Source organism: Naegleria gruberi (genome assembly GCF_000004985.1).
Source record: "Naegleria gruberi genomic scaffold NAEGRscaffold_52, whole genome shotgun sequence".
Lineage (NCBI taxonomy): Eukaryota > Heterolobosea > Eutetramitea > Acrasida > Naegleriidae > Naegleria > Naegleria gruberi.
This window is the reverse complement of record NW_003163275.1, coordinates 270,943-296,401: the sequence shown is the minus strand read 5'-3', so window position 1 is coordinate 296,401 and position 25,459 is coordinate 270,943. Positions and strand designations below refer to the sequence as shown.

At 34.0% G+C, this 25,459-nt stretch overlaps 12 protein-coding genes across 12 annotated transcripts; 7 read left to right on the top strand and 5 right to left on the bottom strand.

Annotated features, from left to right (window-relative positions):
* Positions 1-430: 430 nt before the first annotated feature.
* On the top strand, positions 431-1,401 carry NAEGRDRAFT_72350 (uncharacterized protein; the record flags this gene model as incomplete). Its single annotated transcript, XM_002672652.1, has 2 exons — positions 431-940; positions 985-1,401. The coding sequence occupies 2 exons, from the start codon at positions 431-433 to the stop codon at positions 1,399-1,401; spliced, it is 927 nt and encodes a 308-aa protein (XP_002672698.1).
* A 1,105-nt stretch (positions 1,402-2,506) lies between these two features.
* Positions 2,507-4,228, bottom strand: NAEGRDRAFT_52147 (uncharacterized protein; the record flags this gene model as incomplete). Its single annotated transcript, XM_002672582.1, has 1 exon — positions 2,507-4,228. One exon carries the CDS (start codon positions 4,226-4,228, stop codon positions 2,507-2,509), a length of 1,722 nt encoding a protein of 573 aa, XP_002672628.1.
* Positions 4,229-4,285: 57 nt separating this feature from the next.
* Positions 4,286-5,865, bottom strand: NAEGRDRAFT_59182 (nicotinamide-nucleotide adenylyltransferase; the record flags this gene model as incomplete). Its single annotated transcript, XM_002672581.1, has 1 exon — positions 4,286-5,865. One exon carries the CDS (start codon positions 5,863-5,865, stop codon positions 4,321-4,323), a length of 1,545 nt encoding a protein of 514 aa, XP_002672627.1. The 3' UTR covers positions 4,286-4,320.
* Positions 5,866-6,577: 712 nt separating this feature from the next.
* NAEGRDRAFT_52145 (uncharacterized protein) lies at positions 6,578-7,297 on the top strand (the record flags this gene model as incomplete). The annotated part of the gene is made up of 1 exon (XM_002672651.1): positions 6,578-7,297. The coding sequence occupies one exon, from the start codon at positions 6,578-6,580 to the stop codon at positions 7,295-7,297; it is 720 nt and encodes a 239-aa protein (XP_002672697.1).
* A 1,240-nt stretch (positions 7,298-8,537) lies between these two features.
* On the bottom strand, positions 8,538-9,491 carry NAEGRDRAFT_72346 (uncharacterized protein; the record flags this gene model as incomplete). Its single annotated transcript, XM_002672580.1, has 4 exons — positions 8,538-8,882; positions 9,026-9,139; positions 9,194-9,208; positions 9,309-9,491. The coding sequence occupies 4 exons, from the start codon at positions 9,489-9,491 to the stop codon at positions 8,538-8,540; spliced, it is 657 nt and encodes a 218-aa protein (XP_002672626.1).
* A 294-nt stretch (positions 9,492-9,785) lies between these two features.
* Positions 9,786-10,658, bottom strand: NAEGRDRAFT_72345 (uncharacterized protein; the record flags this gene model as incomplete). Its single annotated transcript, XM_002672579.1, has 1 exon — positions 9,786-10,658. One exon carries the CDS (start codon positions 10,656-10,658, stop codon positions 9,786-9,788), a length of 873 nt encoding a protein of 290 aa, XP_002672625.1.
* Positions 10,659-11,016: 358 nt separating this feature from the next.
* On the top strand, positions 11,017-19,364 carry NAEGRDRAFT_52142 (uncharacterized protein; the record flags this gene model as incomplete). Its single annotated transcript, XM_002672650.1, has 2 exons — positions 11,017-11,468; positions 11,555-19,364. 2 exons carry the CDS (start codon positions 11,017-11,019, stop codon positions 19,362-19,364), a joined length of 8,262 nt encoding a protein of 2,753 aa, XP_002672696.1.
* A 231-nt stretch (positions 19,365-19,595) lies between these two features.
* Positions 19,596-20,672, top strand: NAEGRDRAFT_52141 (uncharacterized protein; the record flags this gene model as incomplete). Its single annotated transcript, XM_002672649.1, has 1 exon — positions 19,596-20,672. One exon carries the CDS (start codon positions 19,596-19,598, stop codon positions 20,670-20,672), a length of 1,077 nt encoding a protein of 358 aa, XP_002672695.1.
* A 415-nt stretch (positions 20,673-21,087) lies between these two features.
* On the top strand, positions 21,088-21,993 carry NAEGRDRAFT_72341 (uncharacterized protein; the record flags this gene model as incomplete). The annotated part of the gene is made up of 1 exon (XM_002672648.1): positions 21,088-21,993. The coding sequence occupies one exon, from the start codon at positions 21,088-21,090 to the stop codon at positions 21,991-21,993; it is 906 nt and encodes a 301-aa protein (XP_002672694.1).
* An 81-nt stretch (positions 21,994-22,074) lies between these two features.
* NAEGRDRAFT_72340 (uncharacterized protein) lies at positions 22,075-22,857 on the bottom strand (the record flags this gene model as incomplete). The annotated part of the gene is made up of 1 exon (XM_002672578.1): positions 22,075-22,857. The coding sequence occupies one exon, from the start codon at positions 22,855-22,857 to the stop codon at positions 22,075-22,077; it is 783 nt and encodes a 260-aa protein (XP_002672624.1).
* Positions 22,854-24,253, top strand: NAEGRDRAFT_81176 (rab family GTPase; the record flags this gene model as incomplete). The annotated part of the gene is made up of 1 exon (XM_002672647.1): positions 22,854-24,253. Exon 1 carries the CDS (start codon positions 23,090-23,092, stop codon positions 24,251-24,253), a length of 1,164 nt encoding a protein of 387 aa, XP_002672693.1. The 5' UTR covers positions 22,854-23,089.
* Positions 24,254-24,441: 188 nt separating this feature from the next.
* On the top strand, positions 24,442-25,389 carry NAEGRDRAFT_72338 (uncharacterized protein; the record flags this gene model as incomplete). Its single annotated transcript, XM_002672646.1, has 1 exon — positions 24,442-25,389. The coding sequence occupies one exon, from the start codon at positions 24,442-24,444 to the stop codon at positions 25,387-25,389; it is 948 nt and encodes a 315-aa protein (XP_002672692.1).
* Positions 25,390-25,459: the final 70 nt, after the last annotated feature.

The following is a 25,459-nucleotide window of genomic DNA, read 5'->3' as shown; positions in this document are numbered from 1 at the left end:
TTGACTTTTCTTAAAGCAGACCATTGTGGATGATACACAACGGGAATTTAATGAACAATATCATAAACATATCTTATGTGAAATATTAAGATAGGCGTATTGACTAAAGCTAAAAAGGACAAAAGAATAAGAAAAAAGTGACAGTTGGCTCAGGTTGATTTGACCACAACAATCCATCTCCCTGACAACTGTCACCCTTCTTCAAGAATAAAGTGATTAGTGATTTGCTGAATAGATTGCTAAAGTTGTATCTCATTCAATCGACTGCAATTGCTCCTTTCTATTCTTCCAATTCAATATTTTGGTTTTTCTTTTTAAACTATTTCATCCTTAATATAATTATCCAAATTGAACTTTCATTGTAAACTTCCCGCCAAAATTTATTTAAAATTATTAAATATACACAATAATAAAAATAATTAAAAAAAAAATGTGTGACAAGCTCTTCCTCAAAGACCACAAACTTTCATGCCTCTCCAATGCTCGCCTACTTTCCATCACCAAATTGACTTCCGAGCAAAACTCCGATCATGAAAAAATCATCAAATCCTTGCAAAATAATTTTTCTATTCAACAGAACAAATCTTTAGCATCGGAAAGAGTTGATTTTTACAAGATTAATTTGGATAAGACTATTTTTCATCCGCAGGGAGGTGGACAACCAAGTGATGAAGGAGTTTTACTGATTAACTCGTTGGGTGGAAGAGAAATGGTAAAGTTTTGTGTAAAGTTTGTCAAGTTGGCTGGAGATTTGATTCAGGTGGATCATTTTGGATGGTTTGAAGGGATTGAATTGAGTGAAAGTGAAATTATTCAAATGAATGATGGAAATGCATCTGTTGAATGTCGTATTGATATGGAAAAGAGAAATATCTATACAAAAATTCACAGTGCTGGACATGTTTTGGATTTGGCTATTGCCATGTGTGGATATAAATGGGTGAGTATGAAAGATTTTCAAATTAGTCTAATTTAGAAAAATAGAAACCTGGAAGAGGATATCACTTTGTTGATTCTCCATATTGTGAATATTTCCATTGTAATCAAATTCCTGAATCTATTCCAAAATTTGTGGAACAAGTCAATCAAAAAATTACTGAACTGTTGCAAGATGAAAGTGAAAATTCAACAGTTGTAAAATCATTCATTCCATACTATTCGAATATAGAGGAGAATAATCTTATTGTAAATAATCAACTCTCTGAAAAGTTTGAACATGAAATTCCTACCTATTTACCACCAGGTCAGGATGTTCGTTTTGTAAAGTATGGAAATGTGGAGTGTGCTTGTTCTGGCACCCATGTAGATCAATTCTCAGAGATTGGAAATTTTCAAATGAGCAAGGCAAAAAAGCAAGGTCAAACTATTAGAATTTCGTATAATCTTGTTTCTTCCAAATAAATTTAAAAATTTTGATTACATGTTTTGTTATTAATTATGCTGATCACGTTTTTAATGTGACCCTTACACATTTATTTGGAGATTAAGGAACAATAAAATGGAAAGTCCAAATAATTAGAAGTGCAAAAAAGGAAGAAATTATATCTTATTTATATTTGGAAAATCTAAATATTTCAAAATTTCATCGAATTTTTATCCATTTTGAACACTAACACACTACCATTCTGTGAAATTTAAAGCTTTAAGTAAAGATGTTAGAAGATAGAAAAACAATTTTATAGTATTGGAGAAATTTTATCAGTGTCGATGTTATGTTTCCTTGGATGCACTGTTGGTAAAATTTGCAGCTCTTGTTCCTAAAGAGCTTTTAGACATTGAAAAGATACACGCCTTTTGTCACAACACGAGATGGGAGATAAGATTAAAGGAGAATGGAGTGAAGAGAGAGTTTCTGAAGAAAAGAGCTTATTATCTATAATGCTGTTCACACTGAATTCCTGTTAAAATTGGAGGAAAGATCCAAATTCGAGCTGTTCTTTCGAGAGTATATAAATAGGGACCCTTATTATGAAATGCTTGAGTGAAAATGATGAAGCAATGATCTTGTGGTATTGTAATATTCAAAAAAATCCAAGTTGAGAGTGGTGAAGTTATCCACGTACCAGCCTTCAAAATTTCAAAGCCTTGAAAAAGTTCATTCAAATGAAATTCAATACAATGAATGTATTGATGATTGTTAGATTCATTTAGGTGAATCATGTTATTGTTTGTTTTTTTTGTATGTGGGTGGAGTAAACTCTGTTGAAGGCTTCCACTATTTATTCGATTTTAATCGTTCATGCTGTTCACAAATAGTAGGTTTGTTGTGTGAAATGTAAACAAATCAACTATCCTTATCCAAATGAATATGAGTCACTCAAAAATGGAGAGTTTGTGAAAGAACCAATTAATATTTCTGATTTGGTGATAATTTGAATTGAAGAATGATTTTCAAAGGCTTGTTCAAAAATTTGCAATAATTTGATGAACAAGAGTATTTACATTGAATTCCTCACACTTGAGACTCGGTTCAATCATTTATTGAAAAAGGTATTAATTTTGAAAATTAATCAATTCTCCTGAGATTTACACAATAAACTTCTTCACTGGCCTTTGTATCTTGAATTAAATTTTGATGAGGAGATTTCTTCCTCTTGGAGGAAAGTGGATTATTGACCAAATACTTTTTCACTGACAATTCTTGATTCAACCCCTGTTCTCTCCTCAAAGTAACCACCTTCTCAATCTTGATGTTTGTTCCTATTATCTTTTTTTCCAAAGCTTGCAATATTGAAATTTGTTCCACTCCTACCAAATGTCCAACATTACTCACTAACAGCATTCCAAATGTTTGTTTGTTTTGTGATTTCTGGAGGAGATGTAAAAATTGGTCCAGAAATTCATAATCCGTGTCAAATATTGATAAATCAATTGTATTTTTAAATGAACCGAATTTCATCCTTTCATTCTGAATGTGTTCATAATCTTTCTTCTCTATGGATATCCAAGGTGGATTGCACAATATTAAATTAATAGAATTACTATCTTTCGATTCATTCAGATTATTGTCACTTGTCAAATCAACTTGAACATATTTTCCACTAATGTTATTGCAAGATTTAAAATTATTTTCAAAATTAAATTTTGAACATTCCAACGCCCATGGATTGATATCTACAAATTTAATTTCCAAATCTGAAACATTTTCTGAAATTAATTTGGAAACATAGATTGAAAACACTCCAGATCCAGCGCCCAAATCCAAAATTTCCAATTTAGGTTTCTTACTATTTGTCAATTTAGAATTAATAAGCTCATTGACTGATTGTTTGATTAATGATGTGAATAATTCCTTCCTTGTTGGCATGTAAACTCCAAAATGTGGATAAATTGTAACTTTCTCATCTTCAACAGTTTCCAATTCAATTCCCTTCTTTTCCCATTGATCCATCGACTTGATTGAAGATATCAATGTATGAATTGGTATGAATATTTCGCTCCTCACCACTTCTGGTTTCATTTTCCTAGATTGTTCTATTGTGAAATTTCCAAGTCTATCCAACAAATCCAAAGTTGGCAATTTCTTCACATTAACTTGCAAAGAGCCATTCACCATTCTTCCCAATACTCCAAATCTAGACATTATTTCAGTAAATTCGAGTTTAGAAATGTGATTCTCCAAATACTTTTCCTTCAATGATTTAGGCCTCGAATCATTGGAAATTCTCTCATTCAAGTATTCTGAAATTTTCCTCTTCAATCCATTATATAATTCCAACATGTTATGATACGTTCCCTCAAAAACAATCAATTCATCCTTCTTTTCCAAGAGTTTGGCCTTTAACACATTCACCTTGGCCTGATCATTGACAAATGTAAAATTCCTCTTTGAATTACTCATAAATCTCTCAATGGTCTCCTCAGTTTTCAATGGACTTGCCAGCAGTGGTATAATTTCATCCCTCCTCTCATTCAATTCTCTTGTCCTTTCCATAAACATTGCATGATTTTCCCTTCTCATATGCACATTCTTTCCATTATTTAATTTCTTCTCCAAATTTGATGATTCTTTTCCTGCACCATCATGATGAGATTTTTCCAAAGGCTTGTTCTCTCCAACAAACCGATTAAAATTCTGACTATAATTCTTATTTAAATTGTTAGAGGAGGTGATTCGGAAGATATTCTTTTGATGATGATGCTGCTGTAAAAATAAGCCTCCCAATGATGAGGAATATTTATTAAATGGATTGGCTGTGAATAGGCAGCTGCTTTTGAATTTCTGCATTTTTTATCAATATTTAATTAATTTTTCATTATTTATCAAAAACTCAGAGAGAAATTCAATATCAATCAGTTTTTTTATTGAGTCATAAATTATTACAGTTTGCAATCATTAATAATATATTCCAAAACTCTAAGGTCCAATACTTTTTCCAATCTCATTCTAGAATTTTTAACATCTTCATTCTTGGCAATATTCTCCAAACAAGTTCTAACTTCAGTTGAGCTTAATGCATTTTCCTGCATATTCTCTATCTCTACATAGAAAACTGGCATGTTGTTATGAGCTTCATTAATTGACTTCATAACCTCCTCAACATTAACTCCATGTCTTCCAACCACAAGTGATAACATATCTTCAAAGTAATCGAATCTTCTAAGGCCAGCTCTCAAAATCAAATCAGCTCCACATGTATAACAAACTCTCAAATAAGAGCAGGAATCTTGATATTGATTGGTATTTGGATTTTTAGGCATGAGCATTGAAATTGGACATTCGGCACTTCTCAGTATTGTGGAACAGGTATTTCCCACTTGAGAGAAGGATATAAATTTAGGTTGGCAAGACTCCCAAGGATATTCACATGTGAATGGATCATCTTGTGTTTGTAACGCACACATTGTCAATCTCTCTGTTGCAGTATACAATCGAACAGTACTGGAATACTTGTATTTGGAGGCCTTACTCTTGATATATCCATCATGACTTGGCGACATGTAGCATCCAACCACCTTGATAGGTCTCAGAATCTTTTGCAAGAGTTCTCTATTCAGCTTTGGTTTACTCTCCACTGCCTTCATTAGAGTTTGATAATTTTCCACAAATTCCTTAGCAACTTCAAATCCCTGTTGATGCATTTTGTGAGGTGGATTAATGGCTCCTGTTTGAATCATGACCAGGAATTGAGGTTGTTGAACGAGTGGTCGGTGAGTGAGAGAAAGACAGGCCGATTGTTGCAAATGCAAATTGTGAGCTATCTTTCTGAGAGGGACGTGTTCCCATTTACAATCATATTCCTTTCCTTGTTCTCTGAGTGTTTCTCTTTCAATTTCTTCCTCAAGAACCATGTGAGATCGTACCAGAGTGCTAGTAGGCGAAATTAAATGTTCCATATTATCTTTCTGGAATACCAATCTGCTCAGATATTTCATTAATTTTGGATAGTATGATTTCTGATAGATTTGAGCAATGAAACTTTCCAATTCCAACAAGGCATTCGCATTATTCAAAGACGAAACAAAATCAGCTCCATATTGCAAAATGCACAAATTCTGAAGCATTACATTTCGTAAAGCACTTCCACTATAGACACATGAATAAATTACTTGCTCCTCATTACTTCTCTTCAATCTTTGCAACAATTCCAAAACCTGGCATCCCTTTCCTTTACTATAACTCGTAATTACCATCACATGATTATTATTCGATATTAAATTTCTAACATGTTTCTCCAACTCAATTAGATCGAAAGATTCATTAAAATCTCTTTGGTCAACACTGGCATTGAAAAGAACACATTTAATTTTGTGAATGGAACTTTGCAAGTGCATGAAATTCTCATCCAACCAAATAATTTTAAATTGTGGAGTGGTTGATAGTAAATTATTATCATCAATCATTGTCTGTTCCGAATTGATCATTTTTTTAATAATTAATTAGTGATGATGATTCAAAACGTGAGAAGATAATGTTGTGATTGAACTTGAATTTATTATTAGCAAGATGATGAAATTGAATTCATCTCTAGAATTGATTATTAATATCTATCAATTTTTCATTGTAATACTTTTGTTACTTCTTAGCAGGTGGTCGAGAGGATTGTTGTTGTGGCGGTGGTGTTGAGCCATTTCCTCCTGATCCCGAAGGTGCTTGTTGCTGTGGTTGAGTTGATGACGATGATTTATTGCCCATATCTTATTTCTTGTTCTTTTTCTTAAGTGATGAAAGGATGACGAACAACATGACAATCTGATTACCAAAGCCAAAAAGACGAGTTAAATGTTCACTCGCATTTTTGCGAGAAGTTCCTTGGCAGTAATTTCCATGTTCTTTGTTTTTGATTAAGGAATAAGGAATTGAAAAGATTGTTGGTGAGATGAGAGAATCAGTGAAATGAATTTGGATTGAAAGGTTTTGGATTTGTTTTGAACCAATCATCCATAGTTTTGACATCCACATTAAAAAAAAGCGCGCTTTGCAATAACCGTTACAAATTTCAAAAAGATTTTTCTTTTTAACTGCTGTTCTCTATTGGACATCTATTGAGTTAGTAGTAATAGAGTGATTAGATTCAACAACAAGCTGTAAATTTATACGAAGGAGTTTGTAAGGAGTTGAGCATATATTCGGAACATGTCTACGAGGAGAAGTGTAACCACGAATATTCAAAAACAAGTAGCAACTAATAATAATAATAGCAGTATCATTAATAGCAACAATACTCCAACGATTCATCGTGAGCAACAGGAAGAAGCAAGCGAAAAATTATTTATTCATCATCAAGAAGAAAATATTAATCATCATAAATCTCCTCAAAAGAAGAGAAAAACAATTACGAGGGGATTAACCTTGGATAATAATTTAATAATTAATAATAATAATTATAATAGTAGTAGTAATATTAATAATAATTTTGCAAATAGTAGGGATATCATGTTGAGTCATAGTTCGAGTGGTGATTTATCACATCATAGAAGTTCGTCATCATTGGATGGTGTTTTTAATGTAATTACTGATTTCTACTCAAAGGAAGTAAGCTCCTATTCGAATAATAATAACAACACATTATCATCAGCAGAAGAAGGAACAACATCAAGGCTTGTTGTGGATGAGGAAAATATTGTTGAAAATTCTTCATCAAATGATGAATCATCATCGGAACACAATAATCAGCATCAGCATCATCAACAACATGTAAAAACACCAGAGGATGAATCTGATCATTCGATACATACAGAAAATTCTAGGTTAGTCACTGTTGAAAATATTCCAAACGAAGTTCAATCACCCATTGCTCATGAAAAATTGGGAGATTACGAGAAATGTAAGGATTTGAGCATTATTCAAGATTAATTGTTTTTGATATTTTGATGTTTTCACATGATTTCTTTTTAGTTGTTTACAAAATTAATCCGAAATTTGAAAAGTATTGGGAAACATTTGATGATAAGATTATTTCTATAATCCAAATGAAACCTAATAAGGTTTTCTTCCTAATGAGTTTGATTGTTACTGCCTTTACCACAATTGAGATTGGTATCCTTGCTCCGTTCATTCTCTATTTATTGGGAATTGATCAATTTGCATGCTATGTCATGTGGGTAATATTCACACTCGCTATGTTAAGTCAATTACCAAAGAGATTTCTTTTCAGAAAAAGACCATACCTTGCTGGAAGAGCATTGAAAATAGCCAAAGACAAAACAAGTTCATTTCCAAGTCGAGCAGTTACGTAAGTATTAAATGAACCGAATTGTGGAAGATAACTCAATCTAGTTGCTCTGTGGTATATTCGTTTTTGGTTTGTTACTTTGTGAGATGTATTATAAATGGAGAATCAATGTCTGATGTTGCATTTTGGAGTTGGTGTCTACCATGTTGCATGTTGAGTGCCTTAGCTTCGAGTTGTGCCAGAATTTACCTAGGTGTGCATTATCCAAGTGATTGCTTGTTTGGAGTCTTGCAAGGAATGAGTGCCATCATGATTGGATCATTGATTTATATTATTCATTTGGGATTATTGTGTCCACCTTGTAATGGAGGTGGATCTTCCCTATTGTACAGTTTAATGCCTTGTTATGCTCCAACAGAGAGGAGTGTTTCATTAATTACTATGGGTGGACAAAATATGGAAAATATCAATTGGTATTTGTTTGTAGTATTGAGTGTTGGATCATTAATTTTGGGAATTCTATTTGTAATCAAACCTGTTCAATTTTATACGAAATTCCACCATGTTTTCAGGTATGTATTCAATATTTAAAATTTAATATTGAGAAATCATTTAATAGTTTGATTGCACCTTGTTTAACTTTCCAGTATTGTTTCATTTGTCCAAGATTATCACTTGATGGAATTACTACTGTCAAAGCACCATTACTTCCCCCAGAATGGTATGACTATTTGTATGCATTCCTTACTGCCATACTTTTCACAGTTGCAGGTAAGTTCAGTTCTTCTTTTCCAATTAATTGATAACACTTATGATAACAGGAATGAAATCTCCAAAAAAGTACAGTCTGATAGCTTTTTGCATCCTATATCTTTTGGTATTTTCTGCCCTATTTTTCTGGAGAGCATGTCAACAGTAAATTCACTTTTTTTTAGAAGTCATCTTTCTAGTTTTTTTAACACCAGTAACACCAACAAGAGAGTACTTTTGACGAGAACCTCCTTTTAATTTACCCAAGTCTTTGGTTACATTTTCCAAATTTCCTTCACCTGATCCACTTTGTGGAACATAGCTCAGGAATGTGATATCCTTTTTACGAGGTTTATCCACTTTAGCTTCCTCAGGAAAGAAAATGACTTTGGGCTGAGTTGGGTCTGTAAATGCTAAATTTAACACTCTTAAACTATGATCTGAAATGTTCTTTTCAGGTTCATCTTCCTCGTTAATGTAATACCAGATGGTTTTCTTTCTTTCTTGTGTTGGCATCTAGAAAGAGATGGAACAAAGATGATGTAGATCCACGAATGTTATGTATTTCAAAATGTCAAGACAGATGATGACATTTTGACATGTATTGTAGATGTAATGATGTATTGAAGTTGCAAATGCATGCATTCAGAAAAACTTACTTTTTGATAGGGCCACCTCCCTTCATACATTTCATAAAATCTTCTCTTGAGAGTTGACACACTGACATTCAATAATCGAGCAGCCATGACTTGTGGTGCATTAAAGTAACGACTCTGAAATGCATCATCATAAAATTCATGAGATCATTCAATAAAACAATTACTTACCATATCCTCTTTAGTCTATCGATAATTACGAAATATTGAAATGTAACATGTAGATGATTAAATAGTGAGGAACCAGGATTTTTATCACATGTGTGAACCAAATATTGTCACTTACAATTGTTATTCTCGTGCTTCCAAAGTTTGATGTGGCAGCTGGTATGGTTGTTCCTTCAACCGATGTAGAGGATGATGTTGAACATTCTGATTGTTGTTGCTGTGAAGGACTTGTTGAAGAAGAAGAGGAGTAGGTATTTAATTTTCTTGGTGTGGAGGAAGATACATGTCTAGTTTCATTCATTATAATAATCGAGAGGCCAATACGTTATCTCTTCTTGTTGTGAAAAAGGAGAGTCAGCAGTGTTTTGGTATTTGTTTTAATTGTGCCAGTTTGACAATTGAATTATTCGATTGATTAATCACTTTGGTGTCAGTGAATGCCGCGTTGTTGGTGTGGCAAGCTGCATCTTTATTCGACCTTCTTCATGTCAGCAAAATCCTTCGATAGTGCCATTCTTGGATTTCTTACAAAAGAGGCAAGGCAATATTTTAGCAAAAATGTCATGTTGGAAAATCAAAAGAATTTATGTTGTGTTCACTCTGCATGCAACATGATTGTAACCTTCTTATCTATTGGATGAACAATTAGGAGGAAGTAACTCTTATCCACCAGATCGTTGGTGACTGGGCATTTGTACGCTTTGGATGCAATGGAAAAACCTTGACTACTTTGATTTGAATCAACACTGCTCACTTTCTGCACGGAGACAATGTTCTTATATAGTAACTTGGTATTATTAAAATATGGCATCAAATTATCTTCATACTGGCCAAATTTTCCTCCTATAACCAATCTTGCATGTATATGCAACAGTAGCTCTCGAGCACAAATATTAGTCCAAGAGTCCTCCACTAGTCCGTACTGTTGGAAGTTACAATTCTCAATGAAAGTATCTTCATTGTAATAGGTACATCCTTCAGCCCACAACATGTATGCCATAGCCTTTCTGTACTCATCAGAGACATACATTTCAGAGTCAATTTGTTCGTCTAAGCATTTTCTGGTGTTGAGAGATTTCAAGTATAACAACGACTCATTGGTTAGAAATTCTCTCTGAATTAACGTCATGTCTGCCAACTTGATGTTCATAGGTGACACATCTTGAACAGTATCTAATTGATGCAGAGCTCCACAGCAAATAAATCTCTCTTTCAATCTATTCAAGTACTCATTAGCCAGTTCCTTGATTTGATCAGAATTTGCAAGGGCCCTTTTGAGGAGCAGTTCCTTAGATTCGGTATTTACTAATGCTTCATCATGTTGATTCATATCCAAATCCACATAGAACGATTCATAGAAAGTACTCTCAGTACCTAAATCCCACTTTTCCAAATGTTCCCTTAAATCTTTTGGGAAATTATTATACAAATTTACAATTGGTTTATCGGATCGAATTGTTAATTTCATTCTTTTTAATATATTTACAAAAAGGAGGAGTATTACTGTAGCAAGAATAACAATATTACAGAAGTTGTAGCCAGGGTGAGTCAGTGATCGGAAGGAATACAAAAAAACTGTAAATCAAAAGCAAAACCTTGATGAGATGTTTGTTCTTTTTTTTCAACTAGTTGGCGCCAAAATTTAAATAATTCAGATAATACAACATTAGGATTAACAATGGCTAATAGTTGTATTGATTGAGGAAATATTTATCAATTAAATTGTATAACACACGTCTTGAAATATTGATAAGCTGACAATCCTTCATCTGTCAACATTTAACAAAAAAAAATAAGTGAAATAGTTTTGGAAGACTTTTCACAACATGACACTATCCAATAATCATAACAATAGCAACTCTTCCGAACCATCATCACAACACCTCTTTGACTATGCACTCTTATTTCATCAACAACAAGAACAACTCATCGTATCGGTAAGCGCCACTTCTGCCGTTAAAAATAATGGCGCCACATCAAATCATCATCATGAACAACATTCCGAATATTCGTCATCATCATCCTCTTCTGCACAGCAACAACAAGGCTTTGATCATCATTTGTATGATGAGGATGAAGATGTGATGAGTGATGTGAAGGAGGATGAGCAACAATTGTGGATGAATAATATGATGATGAAAAAGAAGGGAGATTATTTGAGAATTGGAGAGGAAATTTCCTTCTATACGGATTTGTCATCAAAAAGTACTGGTAATTCAATGATTGGGTTCTTGAGTGTGGATGGTATTAATTTGACTTGTTCCGAGAATGTTAAAGGGTAAATATTGTTTAAATATTCAACTAATTATTCACCTTCTTTATTCTCTGTTAAATACTACTTTTATTATTTCATCAATATTTTAGAAACAAACCACAAGCTAGATGTGGTCTGGTGGAATCTGTCATTTCAGAAAAGGATTCTTCCTTCTTTACACCAAACTTTTCTAATTGTGTTTTCAAGATTTGTCATCCAAAGAGTTATTCAGCACTGAAAAAGTTCAAAACCTTCAAAGAAGAACAAGAGTTGAAAGAGGCCAACAAAAAAACAAAGGATAACAAGAATAATGTAATGCCTTCGACAGCCTCCTTCTCAACAGAATATCAACAATTGGAACAACGAGCTGAAAGAGAACTTGAACAAAATAGGATGGAATCACAAAGAAACCTTTCAAAACCAGTTGTCTATGGACAAACAGTACAATTGTATCATGTACAAACACAGTGCTATCTGACAGTAGCAAGAGAATCTGCAGAAATGCAAAAGGATTGTATGAGATTGGCCCTCGATAAAGAAGGATCTACCTATTCATACTTTCAAATAATGCCATATTCCAGTTTTCAAAAGGATGGAGATCAAGTTAAACTCACTGATCAAATTAGACTTTACAACAAAAAGTCCAACCAATTTATTCACTTATCCTATTATAGATACACAACTGGAGAAGACAATGATGGTACCTATCAAAGAGTGAATGAAAATTCTTCATACACAGAATTAGCTCAACAAGCTGTAAAATTATCACGAAATAGAGGAAAATATTCCTACGATAGTAGAAGAGAAGTTAACATGGCGAATAGTACTGCATTCACTAGGTGGAGAATGAAACTCTACCAAAAATACACACCACAAAATGATGAAACAAATAGAAAACTCAAAGCAGGATCCACCATTATGAGAATATACCACAAGGAATTGGAAGGATATATTGGAGTGAATGAAAAAACGGATAGAATTAAATTTTTCAAGAAATCAAGCAATCTACAAATCAACGACTCTGAGGATACAAGCTTGGCTGGTATGGAATCTAAATCTTCTGACTATGTGAGTCCTCAAACTTTGTGGCAATTGGAATTTTTAGACTCTAGCTGTTCTGGTACTGTAAAGTGGACTTCGAAATTCCGTCTAAGACACTTGGCAAGTGGAAAATACATGGTGATTCGTCCTATTAAAGGAATAACCATTGAAGCGGATGATGCCATTGAAGAAAGATATGAACGAGAAAACACACCAACATCTGGTGATAACTTGAGCCAACTTGGAGTTAATGCACCTAGAAAAAGTTCAATTGTAGCCACTCCACGAGGAAATAGATCAGGCAGCGTAACACAAAATGATTCATTGTGGACTCTTCATGTTGAAAACTTTGATGACTTGATTACACAACCAATACCAACCAGTGTCTTCCATTTCACCGACTCGACTGGAGGACAAAAGAAGGGTGAGAAAGTTCAAACCACCGATTACTTTAGATTGAGGCATGAAGCCACTAATTCTTGGGTACACATATCTAGACCACTTGCTGACTCAACCTATCAGAGAGTAACTTCATCTTTGAAAATGTTTGAACAGGATGTTTTCAATTTTTCAGCTGTTTCACATGAGGATTTGAATGATGCACTCACCGTAGCTGGTTACATGCCAATTATTAGGTATTTCAAATCCAAGTTGGACGACTCGCTCATTGACAAGTCAGATATCAAACTCTACATTGGTGCATTGGCAAATTGCATTAGATTTTGTACTATTAGTGAAGAGACAGACCCTCTAACAAGAGGTGGTATTCCTGTTAAACTTAGACAAAATATCATCAGAGATATGGGAGTCATTGGTCTTGTAATGGAAAATATCACTCTATTATTGAAGAAATATTTATCAATTGAGGATTTATCTTTAATTTATGAAAAGCCAGAGAAGGCACTTTATTTTGATGTGGTTCAGTACTCCTTCAGACTCATTAGACAGTTTGTCCTTTCAAACGAATCTAACGGTCTCTACATGGCACAATATATCAACTTTATCCAAACTCTGATTGAACATAGCATTGCTGCAAGTGAAGCTCTGTTGGAAATCTTATCCAACAATTATCCACTTTTGAACAAGATTACCGAGTCACAAATTGACTTTTTCGTCAAGCTTCTCTTTGAAAACACATCAAAGATTGGTATGCGACAAAGTTCCAAGAGCTTGAAGAAGGCTGTCTATTTATCCTTTTTGACTAGCTTGATCATTTGTGAAGGTAAAACTGTGGTGAAAAATCAGGTATATATTGGTAATTTGCTTTTTTCAAAATATAAGGACCAATTGAGAAGAGTTTTTATCATTCCAAAGCTTAACAATGAAGACAAGGTTGTGGTAGAAGTCAATCATGATGAAATAGACTTGATTAGTTTCTCTCAGTCTGCAACAGATGATACATACAATGGATACACAAGACCAAATTATGAACAACTCATCTTCTTCCAAGAGGAAATTCGTCTTTTTGCTGCCCTCTGTACAGGAAGAAATGAAGAAATTGAGGATGCGAGAAGATCTGTTGTTTCTCTGTTCACCTACGAAGTTGTCCACAAATGTGTCTCTGATAAGAATTTAACACCAGCCGTCAGAACATCATTTGTAAAGCTTTTGATCCAAACTTTCATTGATACGGAGAAGAGAGAAAAGAAACCACTGATTGACTACACCAGAAAAACCAGTACTCTCAATCAAAGATCAAAAGAAGACGGCAACTCAAAGGATTTGGCAGAAATCAAAGATTTTTTAGGGAAATTCCTTAGAGAGAATGTTAGCTTGGATGTGTCTTTAGAAAAGAAGGATCACAACAACTTTACATTATACGTTGTAATTATGTGTAAGAGAATGTTGGAATTTGGAGTTCTTACATTGATAGACTTTGAGGAGGGTGATTTGTTGAATTCTCTCTTTGATATGCTCAGAGGAGATAATGACAAGAAGGATGGTAGAATTCTTAGTGAGGAAGAAAGACACAAAAACGTAGAAGAAAATTTAACCCTCATGAAGATCAAAATTGAAATTGCTTCCATCTTCCACATGATTCTAGACATTATTTTAGACAAGAGAGTGACAAAATTCTTGCAATTCTTTTGGAAGAAATACAGAGAGGAAGAGATTGAGACTGTACTTAGAGAACAAGAGGTGATACCAATGGACAATAGAGCTTTACAACAGAAAAGACTTGCCGAAATTGACTCTAATGAATATGCTGTAATCAAAGATATTCTCGAAAAGGATGTTATTTTCAACAAGATGGATCGATTCGATGTTAAAATTCTTTCGCTGACCAAATATGAAAATAAGGAACTCGCTACAACCTGCCTTGATTTACTAATTAGAAAGTACAGATCTGCTCAAGAATTATGTGAAGTTCTTCCAAAGATTGAACTTATCGTTTCGAGAGAAATGGCTAAATCCTACGATTTGCTACTTTCACAGGTAGTTGAGTTGCGATCTGTTTTTGGTTATGGTCAAAGCAATTATTTTGGTACTAGAAGACTCACAGAACAGGAAGAGAAAAAAGTCCTAAAAGCTCTCAATGAAATCCTATCAGATATCAAGAAGAATGGTCAAAGATCACAAAGAATAGTGAGAAATCTCTTCATTTATGATATTATTCTCACATTCCTCAAGAAGGATTATATTGTGAGCAAGGAAATTGAAGAGATTGGTATTGATATTTTAATTGCTTTTGTTAGAGGAAATCAAGACAATCAAAAGATTATGTTCAAACAATTGGAATTCTTTATTCACACTATTGGTGAGAATAGAAGTCTAGATAAGAAGATTGTCATTCTCCTTTGTGAAATGGTAAGAGACAATAGAGGTCTGTGCAGTACTATTGAAGAAAAATTAATCGAACACTACATTGACCAAATTGCTGAGCAACCTTGCTCTTTCATGTTGTTGTTCTTGCATGTCATTCTGGGAACAAATAATGGCAATCCAATCAAACGAAACCAATCACTCATTACCAAATATCTGCTCGAAAGAAAGAAGGACATTATGATTCTTTTCAAAGACGAAGAAGGTCTCAGAGAACGTAATCAAAGAATTATCAAAGGTGAACACAAAACTGAACCAGATGGTATTTTAAATTATCACATTGCCCTTTTATACTTGTTGGCCTCTCTTGCTGATGGTAAAAACAGAGAGAGTGAGCTTAAATTACAAACCCTCTACAGCTATGAAGAACTTTTAGAACAAGTTATTTGTTGTACTCTACCTGTATTGAGAAATCCATTGGTTAAAGTTATTGATGAAATTTACTTGAATGTTGAAAAGGCATCAGATGACTCTACAGAATCTGAGAGCAAGATGGTAAATGTTCATCATCCAATGCTTTTCAAGTTATTCTCTAAAATGGTTACTGAATTGGAAGTGTTAGAAATGACCTATTCAAATGAATCAGATGGTAACGACTTGATTTTATCCACACAAAAAGGTGAAAGACAAAGTATTATGCATGCCCATACTCGAACCCCAACAACACCAAGCAAAACCCTCTCAAACACTTCACTGTTTGCTACTCCAACCAAAAACCGTGGATTGTCAACAACTGCTTCCAAACGATCTTCGAAAACATACTCTGTAGCACTTCCAAAAGTCGTTGGACCTAGTGAGGAAGATCAAGAAACCTATCAAGTTGATAATACCTATTTGTTTGATATTATGATTCCTTGTGTGAGAGATTATTTCCATCTCCACTTCCCACCTCCAAATCTGACAAAAGAACAGTTGGATATTGCAGAAGATTTGTTGATAAAACTCATAGAACTTCACAAACATACACCAAATCCAGAGAATAGGGATAAAGTTCTCAAATGTATTCAGGCCATGTTGAAGAGAAGTATGTCTTCAACTAGTCAGAAAGCAATTTCTAATTTCATTTCAAATAAGGCCACTAAAGCCAAGGTACATAGATCAAGAATACAAACATCAACCAGTACCGAGAAGGACGAACTTATCCACAACACATACAAAAAGTACTTGAAAGACAGAATAATTTCCAAGATTAATAGAAACTTTTCCAACTTTTCAGAGCTTGCTGCCATATTTATCAAATATGATGGATTTATCAAAACACTCGTCAATGTATTACGTGACTTGAATAGTTCTGGTTTACTTCTTCAGAACATGAAGGTAGGACTCTTTGGTATGGATATTTTGAAGAGTATTGTTGAAAGGCAAAACCAACAAACCGAAGAATCAACTCTTAAATTAGATTTGGTGGAAAAGAAAATTCCTGAGGTAGTTATTGAATTCCTCAACTCTAACCACCATCAAATTGCAAAATCAGCTTTGGAGCTTGGTATTTTAATATTGAATGACGGAGATCTTGACGTTCAGAATCATATTTATTCGCTTCTTACAGATCAAGACTCTACCGAATTTTTCATGTCTCTTAGAGACAGAATCCGTCTCTCAAAGATTGAAATCAAACAAATGAAGAATCACTTGAAGAAAAAGAGAGACAAGGAGTTGGCACTAGCTAACCAGAAAAAGTCTACAACTAACCTCAATGCTGACCATGATAACGAAGAAGATGAAGTTGGTGTGGAATTTGTAGAAAAGGGATTCATTTTTAACACTATGGAATTTTTGAGATTATTGTGTGAAGGCCATAATACCAAAAATCAAGCCCTATTGAAACATCAACCAAGAAATATTTTCAGCTTTGATTTAATTACGGAAATTATTGAATATTTGATTGCTTTGGAAAAGAAATTGGATGCAGACAATGTTCAAGTAGCCATCCAAGGTTTTAAGACCCTGACCGAATTTGTCCAAGGACCTGCTGTCTTTAACCAAAATTTAATTGGTACATCCAATAAGATTTATCCAAGACTTATCAATGAAATCATGAGTAAGACCTACGATGACAGCAAGTTGTTGAAGGAACAAGAGCTTGACCTCAAGAAGGAAATTACACTCTTCTTAATATCTCTATTGGAAGGAAGAAACACAGTCACATTAGAATTCATGAAAAATTCTTTGAATTTGGATGATTTTGAACAAAAATTATTGTACATTTTGAGATTGTTCGAAACTCTATCGGGTAATAACCATGATGATTGTGATGATCTTGAAAGACTCAAAAAGAGAATGCGTAAAGACTTTGGATTCCATGTTTTGTATCAATCTGAGAAGAGTTCAAAGAAGCCAATCCGTGTCGACGACTATATGGAGGACAATCTCGAGAAGATTAGATTGCAATACGATGACTTGGGAACTCACATCTTTTTCCTTCTCTCCATGATCAGGGACAGTGAGACTGAATTCAGAAAGGGTACTCAAGCTTTGGAAGAGGAATCAAGAGTAGCCAACTTTTTCCAAACCAATTCAAAGGAGCTCTCTTATTTCAAACAAAGAACTGGTAGCATTGAAGTATTGAGAAATAACGTACTTGAAAAGATCTACTTTCCCAAACCAACAATATGTAACAATATTATCGATAAGGCAAGAAGCAACTATGCCAATTCGTTGCACGTAATGACTCCACAAGAAAAAGTTAGGAAATTGTACAATGACACATTCAGTACATTCTATGTGGAAATGTGTCACTATGAAAATATGAAAAAGACTTTTACTATTCCGAATCTCAACAAGAAAGAAGAAGAGGAACCAGAGGAGGAAATGGAAAATCTTTTGCCTTCAATGTCTCTCGTTGCCACAACCAGCAATTTGCTAGCAAAACGAAAGAAAAAGAAGAAACAAGAGGTTAAAACAGCATCATGGGAATATATTGCCAATTGGTGGGATTACTTGAGATTGTCTTCATTCTTCCTCTCTGTTATTATTAATATTATTGTTTTGGGAACATTTAAGAGAATTTATGCAACAACAGAGTATTCTCAAATACCTTTACCTGGCAGTGACTTTGATGTATATGCTCTCACCAAAACTACAGCACCTAGAAATCTTGCAAGTGATATAATTCTTATTATTGTTGGTGTGACACAATTGATTTTCCTGGTAATTCTATTTGTCATTTATGTATCACTCTTCTTGACGTTGGAAGTGAAGAAACGATTCAAGCTAAAGAAAAACGAAACGTGGGACTCAATTCCAAGAGATTTTGATTTTATGACCAAATGCTTTTTATATACCATACAAGATTCTCAAATTTGGTATTTTATTATTTACATTGTAGTCTCTGTGATTGGATTGTTGATAACTCCAATTATTTACTCGATACAGCTTTTTGAAATGGTTTACATCTTCAAGTCATTGACCGATGTGTTGAAATCAGTTACTTCGAATGTGAAACGTTTGTTCTTTACAGGAATGTTGTTGTGTATTGCCTTATTCTTCTTTGGTACACTCTATTTTACCTTCTTTTCTTCAGATTTTAAAATCTCCAAGACAGGCGACAAGACATGTGAAGATATGTTAGCTTGCTATGTGACCATGTTGGATTATGGCTTTAGAGGAGAATCTTTTTGGGAGGATATTTATGATCCAAATGTTTCAGTTCAGAGAGCCATACTTGACCTTTCCTTTTTAGTGATAGTTATTGTGTTACTTGTTAACGTTGTGTTTGGTGTCATTCTCGATTCGTTTGAAGTACTGAGAAATGAAAGAGAAGACAGAAAGAAGGACATTCGAGATAAGTGTTTTATTTGTGGATTGGAACGAACTAAATTCGATACAAGAGCCAATGAAGGTATCACCTTTGAAAAGCATGTCAAGGAGGAACACTACTTGTGGAATTATGTCTACTTTTTAATTTACCTCTACCAAAAATCAGTGACTGAATTCACAGGTACAGAACAATACATTTACGATCGATGTGAAGACAATGATGATGTTACTTCCTTCTTCCCTATTTTCAGATCCCTCTCTCTAGAACAATCAGAGCAATCATCTAAGGTTGAATAAATTTTCCTTACCATTATTCCTTTTTACTCTTATTCGCGAATTCAAACCATTCTTGATTTGCAACCATTCGTTACGGTAATGTCACATAGTTCATGCTTGAACTACAGCAACATCGTGTAACGATTTTTTCAACGAAAAAAAAAGGACACCACCTTACCTCTCACCCTCAATCATCATTTTTAAAACGACCGTTACACCCACTATCATATAATAATAATATAACGAATCAGCATGACCACTACAATGTCATCAAAGAGGTCGGATCATCAACATCTTGTACATTTACAACCGCCACCCCTACAAACCTTTAAGGGAATGAACAGCATGGATAAACAACAAGCACAACAACAACAACTCACCTACCAACAAAAGAAGAGACTAAAACTAGCTAAATTTAGGAGTAAATTTGATAATCCCATCGGGTATGAATCTAATAGTATGAATAAGACTCAATCCCGATCCAACCCAAGTACCACTAGGACTATGTATTCTACCTCTCCATCGACGAGATCCTACTCCTCTCAAAGATCTAAATCTTCAGTACCTTCTTCATCAACAATGACGATGAATTCGTCGTTACTTTCGAGGTGGGCTTGTGAACCTATTGAGAGATCGAATAGTGTCAGATCTGTAAAGAAGGAATGGGATAATAGATTTCCATTTAGTAATCCAAATGAATATGTTCGATCACCTTGTAATGATAAGAAGAGCCCTCTAGGATTTTCATCTAATTTCTTTGAAAAGGAAGAAGAGTATTGGAAAAGTGCAGACATGTTAGATGAATTGGATTTGGGAGATTTTCCAGTTTTTAATTTCAAACCATTGTCTTCTTCAATGAGAAGTAGACAACAAGTAGAAATGCCAATCGATTGGTTTTCTTTTGATATTGATTCACTCACAGATGAATATGGAGAATTGAATGATTACAAATCAGCTAGGAATTACCTGTATCATTTGTGGGCTAAAATGTCGATACCCAAGATTTATCAACAAGAGTTTGAAAAGGAACATTGCCAGAAGGATACAGTTACAAACAGGACGTTTATCTTTTCAGAGATTGCCACAATGGAATCATTAAGAGACAAGATTCGAATTGCACTGATATGGTTGGATGGAAAAACTGAACTTGATATTGAGGAAAATGCCTCATTGTGGTGTCAGATTGCAGATTCATTTAGGAATGAATATGAATACATGTACAAGAGTAAGAAATTTATTTATAATGGTAAAGATATGTTTTCAATTGAGGCTCCAAACGAACAGATAACATATCCATCTGAATCTCCAATTCCAAACAAGGAGGCATAAAATCCTATTGTATATTTTGTAAAAATCTTATTCGAATATTGGAAAGAAGTTATTTGATAGAACTGTAGATGCAAAAAGATTGAAATTTCTCTATCTAACATCCATTTGAACAATCACAAACTATTACAATAACCACCTTCTTCAAACAACAAGCATGCATTTCAAGATCATGTTGTCGGTTACTCCAGCGCAAGATTACCTTTCAAGCATCACTTAGTATTTTGTTTGGAATAAATGCACATTTTCTATTCGATTCGTTTCAATGCCCCCTCAATATCATAATGCCCCAATTATTTAACATTCTATTTTTATTCTTTCATTACCATCTCGTTCATGTTTATTATCCGTATTGGCTGAGCAGCAATTTGATTTTAATATTCAACCTTTCAACTGCCAAAAAATCATCACAAAAAAAATGAACAAAATCTTCGTGGGAATTTTATTGCTCTTGACATTTGCTGTCGTTGTCTCTTGTCAACGTGCTTATCCAAACAATAGAAGTGTCAAATTGGTTGGAGAACCTTCATTGGCCACCAATTTCGCTATTGATCTTCCAATTAATGCCATTCAAAGTGTTCAATCCGAATCTGAAGAAGATTTCGAAATGTCAGATGCCGAATCTGATTCATCAATTGCTAGTGGAGCTTCCTTGAAAGCAACCACTGCTTTGAATGTCAGAAGTGGACCATGCACTGGTAAATCAATTATTACTACTCTTGGAAATGGTCAAGTTGTCAAATTCACTGGTGAAGTCCAAAGTGGATGTGGTTATACTTGGTATAAGGTTTCTGGTAGTTTTGGAACTGGTTATGCTGCCTCTAATTTCTTAACTGTTGTTCAAAATGGAGGTGGTGGTGGTGGTTCTACATCTGGTTGTAGACAAAATTACAATTATCCACTCTTTAAACAATGTGATTCTAGATGGGGTGGTGATAGACTTGGAAGTTCTTCCACTATTTGTCAAGTTGGTTGTTTGATGAATTCAGTTTGTTCTGCTTTGAATGGTAGAGGAAAGAGTTCAATGAACCCAGGTCAATTGAACCAATACTTGTTGAAGAATGGAGGTTATTATGGAAATTTGTTTGTTTGGGGAGCTGTTTCTAGACTTGGATTCAATTATCTTGGACAAACTACTGATAAGCAAGCTATTATCAATTGGGTCTGTCAAGGAAAGGTTGTCATTTTGAACGTCAGAAATGGTGGACATTGGGTTTTGGCTAAGAGTTACTCTAATGGTGTTTTCGAAGTTAATGATTCTGGATTCAGTGTTTCATCATACACCTCTGCACAAGTTGTTAGAGCTGCTGGTTTCAATGCTTAAATTTTTTATGGAAATAATACTATATTTGAAGTGAATATAAACTTTAAATATATTACTTTCACATGTTGTATTACTTTATTCTCAGTATTCAGAAACTTCTTCTAGAGTTTCTAATAGAATGTCATTAAATTTTTCATGTTTAAAGTGAAGAGGACTTTCAGATAATGATGTGTCTATAAAGTGGTAGATTTGAGAGGATGGTATGGTCTGGAGAAGGAGGGATTTTTCACTTTGCATTTTTCTAATAACAGGACTATTTGCTGGAATAATGTATTGCAATTCCATTGGATTCAATTGACTGAAAAAGGTTTCCATTTCATTTGCATCACACTTTCTTCCCACCTTAATCTTACCGAAATTATAATACTCGAGTCCAATCTTTAGACTGCACAGTTGCAATTCAACTTGTGGGTCTGTTTTGTGTTGCAGTACATATCTCAGAATGTGAGTGGTGGCAATGAATCGTTGGCAAACACTAGATTTCACAAATGCTAACTTATCTTTCTTATTCTCCAAAATTGCATTCACAAGATCTGTGCTACTGCCATAATGTTTAACATTAAAGTGAACTAGTGAATCGTCAGTGATTTGGTTGCCTTCTCGTTTCTTACTCTTCAAAATAAAGTCCTCTTTACATGTATTCAAATCTGAAAAGATTAGTCTTGCCATTGGCCAATCACCATCCACCTCTAGTAAGCAAAAGGGTGGAATTTCAAAGTAACTATCAATAATTACCTCACTCCTTATAGGTTCAAAATAGTTAGTTGGGAGTTGGTGTTCGGATTGAGATGCTGCTACTCTGAAATATACAGTGGTACTGAATTCTCCCACCTCCTCTTGAAGAAACATGAGTGGACATTCCATCTTCATCATCATGATGATTGTTTTATTATTTTTTATATCTTTCCAATCATTTAATAGTTCAAGCTTAATTACCGCAGAGTCTTGTTCGCCAAAAAAATTTACAAGCCTTGCAAGAAGACAATTTGAAAAATATTAAGGTAACTAACGGGTGGAAGGATCATCCAGGCAGGTAACAAGCCGAGTTTGTTTGTTCTACCATGTGTGATGCTAGTAAAGGAAAGCATTACAAAAAATGGGACAAAAACAAGTGCCGCCAGCAAGTAGTACTAGAAAGGTAATCGATTTTTCAAGATATCAACAATTTTCGCATTGGAAATTGGTTTCATCAGCGAGATATTCAGCATTGGTTCAAAGTCTTCCCAACACATCGGAACAGCAAGAAGAGAATAATTTAATTTCTCAAGATGATCGGAATAATAATCAATTAATTAATTGTGATCATGATGAAAATTTCAATGAACAACAACAAATTGATAGTATACATGATGAAACTAACAATTCAATAATAACAACAAAATTAGGAATTTTAATTATCAAATTACCTGATGAGATGAAAATGCACATTATGGATTATCTTACAATCTTTGATGTTATAATGATGGAAAGAGTTTCAAAGAGTTTCAACGTTTGGTCGGGATTGGATATTTTTTGGCGACAAGAATTGAATAAGCTTGCCAATGAAACTTGGATACATTTCAAACCAGTTGCATACGAGAAGAGTCAGATGCAGATGGTGCATCCACGGGATTATGTTTTATTGTATGAAAGATTTATGAGTGAAATTCGAAAGAGTCAATCTCGTCCAGAGAAGAAAATTGACTATCTCCATAATGTGACATTGTTAGGACCTATGAAATGTGGAAAGAGTGAATATTTGAAAAGGTTACACCAATCAGAATTTAGCAGTATATATCGTCCAACAATTGGCGTGGAATTCTATCCGAAATACTTTAACGATAGTCAATGTATGATGAAATTTCTAATTTGGGACACAAGTGGTGATCCACAATTTTCACATAACTCATTATCTTACTATAGAGGAGCCCGTGTTGTTTTCTTCTGCTTTGATTTGAGTGATTCCGCCTCATTTGAGGATATGAAAAAACAAGTTGTCGATTTGGACCAGCAATTTTACATTTTCAGAGAAATGAAAGAAGATACCAGAAAAGATAGCATACTGTTTATTATTTTGGGAATGAAGAGGGATTTGAAAAGACAAGTCTCTCAACAAGTAATTTCTGAATATATTGCTGAACTTGTGCCCACATATAATGATGCAATGAAATTCTCAAATGCAAAATTAGTTTATTTTGAGATTAGTTCAAAGGAAGATTCAATTCAAGATTTACAATTTCCTCTTCAGTATGCATTTGCTTACCGTATGAATAATTGTTGAATCCAGAATTTCTTCAAAAAAGGGTTGGAACAATTAACAATTATTTAGAAAATGGAAATTATCAATTCAATACTCTTGCCAAAATTGTTAATTTTCCAAAAATGAAAAAGTTGATTTCCTTTAAAGACAACAATTATATAAGAAACTCATATTTGCATTGAGAAAAAATTACATCATAATCATTTCCAATGGAATCTAAAATCTCTGATTTGAATGTCCTAATCCTTGGTGCTTCCGGTCATCTTGGTTGCCAAATAGTCAAAAACTTGTGCGAAAATCATCAAAAAGATGTTAAATGCTCCTTGTTAGTTCCATCCGAAAGTCGTGACAAATTGAACGTATGGGAGAAGAAGCTTAATGGAAAGATTTTCTGTTTCGATGTCTTGAAAGATTCATGTGAAGATTTCGTTAATATTCTCAAAGATTTCACTTTGGTGTTGAATTGTATGAACTTTTTCGATCATGAAGAAGAATTGAAAGCTGAAACTCGTGTCATTGAATCATGTATCAAGGCCAACGTCAAGTATTACATTCCATCTGACTTTAGTATTGATTTTACTAAACTTGATAATACAGAAATGTTGCCTAGAATTGATGTAAGAAAGAAGGTTCACGCACTCTTGAATCAGAATACTCAATTGAAATGGATTTCCATCTTGTGTGGTATCTTTATTGAAAAGTTGCTCCAAGTTTCCTTCATTGTCGATACTAAGAAACATGCTTTGAATTTCTATGGAACTGGTGATGAAGAATTTGAAATTTCCAATTATGAAGATGTTGCAAAATTCGTTTCAGAACTTATTGCTAGAAAGGAATTCACCAAATTCGAATATCAATTCGTCCCAATTTATTCTGACAGAATTACCATGAACAAATTTGGTGGATGGTTGAAAGATGTTTGGGGAGGAAATGTCAAGTTGAATTGTTTGGGTCGTTCCATCTCTGATTTGGATAAGAAATTGAGAGAATGTGAAAAATCAGATAAGGAACTTTACTATTATTTACAATATATGAAGGTCATTGTTTTGAACAAGACAAAGATTGATAAGATTGATAATCAAGTTTGGCCAACCATTTCAAAGGTTGGAGCTAGACAATGTCTTGGTCAATTGACTGAAACTGGAACTGCCATTTAATTGTTCCTATTAACTTCAAATAAAGTGAGTAATTTGTGAGATTTCAATGAGCTTAGTTATTAAATGCAAA